Source organism: Hemitrygon akajei, chromosome 8 (genome assembly GCF_048418815.1).
Source record: "Hemitrygon akajei chromosome 8, sHemAka1.3, whole genome shotgun sequence".
NCBI lineage: Eukaryota > Metazoa > Chordata > Chondrichthyes > Myliobatiformes > Dasyatidae > Hemitrygon > Hemitrygon akajei.
Genome location: NC_133131.1, coordinates 155,162,408 through 155,168,407, shown reverse-complemented (window position 1 = coordinate 155,168,407; position 6,000 = coordinate 155,162,408). Strand labels below are relative to the sequence as shown.

Sequence of the window (6,000 nt, the reverse complement as noted above, 5' to 3'; positions counted from 1 at the left end):
TCAACGGGGACTCGCGGGATGTTTTATGTCAGAGGTGGGAGGACGGACATCTTCATGTTGAAAATAGTCATTGCCAATTTGTGGAGTTCAAACCTGATTGTTGTCTACTTCCTGCTGCGGACGTACTCCCTCAGCATTGCACTGGGTTTCAGAGCTCCAGTTTGCGACTCGCTCCTGCCGATTCCTGCCCAAACAGCCAGCCGGATAACTGTTCGGATATTATCCCGTGTCAAAAATCTTTGAACGGGGTGGGGTGGTTATAATCATCTCTCACCACCCTGGACGGACTGACTGAGGGGTGGCAGGAAGAGGGGAACGCTTCGCAAAACAACAACAAACCCCCATCTTGCCGGCACCCCGCGTCGCCGGTGGAGGGGGGGGGGGGCGAGCGACAGAGGAACGCGTGTAACGGACGTGAGGCTGAGCCAATCGCTAATCGGCGGGCTCGGCCGCCGCTCGAGATGTTAGGCGGGACTTCCGGCGAGGGAGGCGGGCCAGTTTGGAGCGGGATGACGGCGTGACTGCTTCCGGTTGTGCAGTTTGGGTTTCGGTTGCTGGCGGCAGGCGGCTGGGGCGTCAGGTAAAGGAGCCGGGCTGGGAGGAAGGGGAGGTGGGGAGAGGTCCGAGCTTAGACTGGGGCACGGCGGGGGCGGCAGCAGCAGCTCTGGTGAAACCCTTTAACTTTTAATAAATAAAATGCGGCGCGTGTCTTAAAAAAAATGAATATTTTATAACATTGAACTGACAGGGTCTCCAAAGCCGATTCGTTTTGGTAGATGTTGCTCTTCTAAACGCCCCCTTGTCTTTAATTCTGCTCTGCTTATCACTGTGCTGCGTCCTGCTGAGTCATTTGGAGTGAAGACTAGCAAGAACAGGCTGACAATGCAATGCACTACACGGTCAGGCCTTGGCAACACGGCCTATTCTGAGTTGGACAGCGAGCCTTCTTTCTTATTTACTTATAAATTACCGCAAAGCAGTCTCTCTGCTCTTCTAAACCTTAAGGAGTTTAAATCTTTCCAGTTGAGTCCCGTTTTAACAGAACTAGAATTTGGGTGTTCTTGTAATAGATTCCCATCGAAAGACTTACTCAACGTTATGAACGCAATTCATTATGTTCTTGTAAGCAATTTAATATGTTGTATGCTTTATATAGTAACTTAACTGCAAACAGTTCTAAAGATCAATCAGTATACTTGCTAATTCCAATGAGGACTCTGATCTACCTAACTAATCTTAAATGGTTTTGTATGACTTGCACTTATCTAAAATGCATTAATATATAGTTTTACAGCGGAATATTAAACAATGTATTGTTTTCTGTTGTGAGGGGCAGCTGTATTATGTTGTTCATTGTCAGACTTATAGCTTATTGTTTAGTAGAAAAATTGCACAGGAGAGGGTGCAGAGATTGACTAGTCTCTAAGATGTCAGTAATCGAGTGTTTCAGCTATGAGGCGTGAGTAGATAGGTGGATTTGTTTTTGGAACAGAAGGGGGGGGGGATGCTGACTTTGGTGTACAAAATCGAGCTATTTGGTTAGGGTTGATAATGAGAAACTTTTTCCTTAATCAGAAAACACAGGATTAAGGGGAGGAGATTGAAGGAAAAGTTTATACCCAGAAGGCAAATGAGATCTGTAATAAGGGGACAGTGGAAGCTGTAAATGCTTGGATGAAGTTTTGAAATACTGTGGTATGGAAGCCTACTGGCTGACTACTGGAAAGTGGCATTAGTAGAATAGTACTCATGGCTGCAGGAGCTTGGTGGATCTAAGACCCTGGTTCCATATATAATTCTATGCACAAGAACCTGAAACACACACTCAATAATTCAGGAACAGCTGCTTTCCCTATGCCATCAGAATTATGAATAATGGTCTATAAATACTGCCTCATTATTCCTTTTTACAGTAATTATTTGTAATTTCGTGATTTTTTTGCATTGTACTGTTGACAAGCCAACAAATTTCACTCCTTATAAGTCAATGTTAAACTGATTCTGATTCTTAAATCAGCTGAATCTGAGCTACATTTTGTTTGCTTCATTGAAAATATTTGTTATTTAGGAGCTGTACTTCTGCTAGATGGGATAACATACAGACATGTTCAGCTTTGAAGGTGATTTCAAAACACGGCCCAAGGTTTCTCTTGGTGGAGCCAGCAGGAAGGTTAGTAATCAATTATTTTTAAAAATTTGTGCGTTAAGTGCATTTAATTAGTCTTATTTTGTACATGAGGTTTAAAACTTGTAATTGTGTAAAACAAGATAAGGAGAACATCAGAAAGTTAGAAGTCTACTCAACCCTCTCAGATCTGTCCTTCAAGATGATCATGGCTGATCTTCTCCAGGCCCTTCATCCTCTTGTTTCAGTTCCTGTAGCACTCCATGCATGATCTTTCAACATTTTATCTACTTCCTCTTTAGCTACCTTCAATAATCTCTACTCCACAACCTTCCTGGGTAGACAATTCCAGAAATTTATCACCCTCTGAGGAAAAAGTCCCATTGCTCCTTAGTTTTAAATTACTGCTGCCTTCCCCCCGACCCACCCCACCTCAGCCAGTCTTATAACTTATTCCAGTTTCTCCCATTAATGGAAACATCTCAATATCTAGCTTGGTATATTACCCAAGTTTATATTTCATTAAGATCAACTTTCATTCCTCCAAACTCCAAAGAATATATGTTTTTATATCATTTATATCTGTTTTATCAACTTGTATCTTTAATACGGTTTGTGATGGTATTAGAAAATAAAAGCCTTCAGTTTTGTTATAAACATTACATTCTGAAGTATATAGAACATGGAGCAGTATAACACAGGATCTTCGATCCATGATGTCTCTGTTAACCATGGTGTCCAGTCAAGCTAAATCTATCTGCCTTCACTTGATCCATATTTTTCCATTCCATGTACGTTCATGTGCCTTTCTAATTGCATCTTAAACACCACTATTGTGTCTGCATCCACCACTATCCCTTCCAGTGCATTTCAGGCATCTACTACTGTGTAAAAGAAAAATTATTTGCATATCTGTATATATATATCAGACTTCCAATATAACTCGGAGTCCTGCCATGTGCAGAAGTTTGCTGATGACACGGCCATAGTGGGGTGTGTCAGGAATGGACAGGAGGAGGAGTATAGGAAACTGATACAGGACTTTGTGATATGGTGCAACTCAAACTACCTGCGTCTCAATATCACCAAGACCAAGGAGATGGTGGTGGACTTTAGGAGATCTAGGCCTCATATGGAGCCAGTGATCATTAATGGAGAATGTGTGGAGCAGGTTAAGACCTACAAGTATCTGGGAGTACAGTTAGACGAGAAGCTAGACTGGACTGCCAACACAGATGCCTTGTGCAGGAAGGCACAGAGTCGACTGTACTTCCTAAGAAGGTTGGCGTCATTCAATGTCTGTAGTGAGATGCTGAAGATGTTCTATAGGTCAGTTGTGGAGAGCGCCCTCTTCTTTGTGGTGGCGTGTTGGGGAGGAAGCATTAAGAAGAGGGACACCTCACGTCTTAATAAGCTGGTAAGGAAGGCGGGCTCTGTCGTGGGCAAAGTACTGGAGAGTTTAACATCGGTAGCTGAGCGAAGGGCGCTGAGTAGGCTACGGTCAATTATGGAAAACTCTGAACATCCTCTACATAGCACCATCCAGAGACAGAGAAGCAGTTTCAGCGACAGGTTACTATCGATGCAATGCTCCTCAGACAGGATGAAGAGGTCAATACTCCCCAATGCCATTAGGCTTTACAATTCAACCGTCAGGACTTAAGAACTTTTTAAAAGCTATTATTAATGCTTTTTGAGATAGTGATTTAGATGCATATCATATCTTTTTTACTGAGTTAAGTATTGTATGTTATTAGTTTTGCTACAACAAGTGTATGGGACATTGGAAAAAAGTTGAATTTCCCCATGGGGATGAATAAAGTATCTATCTATCTATCTATCTATAAGTGTGAGATGTTGCACTTTGGGAGGACAAACCAGGGTAAGACTTGTACAGTGAATGATAGGGATTAGTCTCTTGATTTTTAACCAACAATCTATTTGTTAATCATCACTTGGAATTTCATGTCTCCAATAAAGGAACAATAGGTTGTGGTGATTCCAAAATCCTGCAGCTATTGCCATTTCAACTGATAAAGGATAGTTGATGTTTGGGAATAGATGTTATCCCCATGGTGGGCATTGCTGCATTTCTCATGCTACAAATTGCAGCCACATTGTACTTTTGGTGGAAGTGATTAGTGCTTCAGATGATTGATAGAATGAGACTTATGCAAGCATCCCGAGTAATGTCGTTATTGTACTCATCCAAGAAAGTGGAGAAAATTCCACTACACTTCCTGTAACATACCCTGGTGAAAGATCAAAACTCTGATGTGTTTTTGCAGTAACACCATTATCATTTTTTTGCCACCTTGGATATGAAACTTATTTGCTTCCACTCCAGTCCTTGGCTTCACCTCAGAAACCAAGGTGGAATATGTCGAATCTGGTGCAGGCAAGAAGGTTTGGAGGTAGTGTAGTCAGAGTACGCTTCTGAAGGGGTTCTGTGTTACCAAAGAGATTTGGAGTTCTCTGTGCCTGATACTCCTTCAGTACTTTAATTAGTCACGTGTTCAGGATTCCAATGAGTTGTATGAGACGTTACATTTTTCAAGGAGGTCCTGAGCACATCCTTGAAATGTTTCCTCTATTCTTTTGGCAATTCCTTTCTGTGATTTGCTGCATGATACCTAGTCTCTGGCCTGCTATTGCAGCCATGGTATTGGTGTGGCTGGCCCAACTAAGACTTTGATCATTGGTGTATCTTAATGGGTTAGTTGTGGGGATTTATCTATGATACTTCACTGCATGATAGTCCAGGAACTTTGGTACACAATGTTGTGCTGACCTTTTAACATACTCTAAGATCAAGCTGACCTTTCCCTCCTACAGAGCCCTCCATTTTTCTTTCATCCATGTCTGAGTTTCTTAAATGTCCCTAATGAATCTGCTTCTACCAACACCCCTGACAGGACATTCCATGCACACACCATTCTCTGTGTAAGGAACCTACCTTTGATATTTGCTCTGTTTTCCTCCAGTCATCGTATAAAATTATGTCCCCTTGTATTAGCCAGTACTGCCCTGGAGAAAAAGTCTCTGCTTATCTACTCAATCTATGCCTGTTATCATCTTGTACACCTCTATCAAGTCACCTCTCATTTTTCTTTGCTCTATAGAGGTAAGACCTAGCTCCCCAAGTCTTTCCTCAAGGTAATATAGAAACATAGAAAATAGGTGCAGGAGTAGGCCATTCGGCCCTTTGAGCCTGCACCGCCATTCAGTATGATCATGGCTGATCATCCAACTCAGAACCCTGTACCTGCTTTCTCTCCATACCCCCTGATCCCTTTAGCCACAAGGGCCATATCTAACTTCCTCTTAAATATAGCCAATGAACCGGCCTCAACTGTTTCCTGTGGCAGAGAATTCCACAGATTCACCACTCTCTGTGTGAAGAAGTTTTTCCTCATCTGGGTCCTAAAAGGCTTCCCCTTTATCCTTAAACTGTGACCTCTCGTTCTGGACTTCCCCAACATCGGAAACAATCTTCCTGCATCTAGCCTGTCCAATCCCTTTAGAATTTTATACGTTTCAATAAGATACCCCCTCAATCTTCTAAATTCCAGTGGGTATAAGCCTAGTCGATCCAGTCTTTCTTCATATGAAAGTCCTGCCATCCCAGGAATCAATCTAGTGAACCTTCTCTGTACTCCCTCTATGGCAAGAATGTCTTTCCTCAGATTAGGGGACCAAAATTGCACACAATATTCTAGGTGCGGTCTCATCAAGGCCTTGTACAACTGCAGTAGAACCTCCCTGCTCCTGTACTCAAATCCTTTTGCTATGAATGCCAACATACCATTTGCAGGTAATGCAGGTAAACATTAATGGAAGATGGTTAGACTCTTGTTGCTGATTGTTGCCTTTGT

General features: G+C 42.4%; 1 protein-coding gene across 2 annotated transcripts in view; it reads left to right on the top strand.

Moving 5' to 3' along the window:
* Nucleotides 1-463: 463 nt before the first annotated feature.
* The window catches only part of ube3c (ubiquitin protein ligase E3C), a 161,992-nt gene continuing 156,455 nt past the window's right edge, over nucleotides 464-6,000 (top strand). For both annotated transcript variants that reach the window (XM_073054880.1, XM_073054879.1), the window contains exons 1-2: nucleotides 464-580; nucleotides 2,069-2,170. In XM_073054880.1, the coding sequence (XP_072910981.1) occupies nucleotides 2,105-2,170 (66 nt within the window). In that variant the 5' untranslated portion in view covers nucleotides 464-580; nucleotides 2,069-2,104. The remainder of the gene's footprint in view (nucleotides 581-2,068; nucleotides 2,171-6,000) is intronic.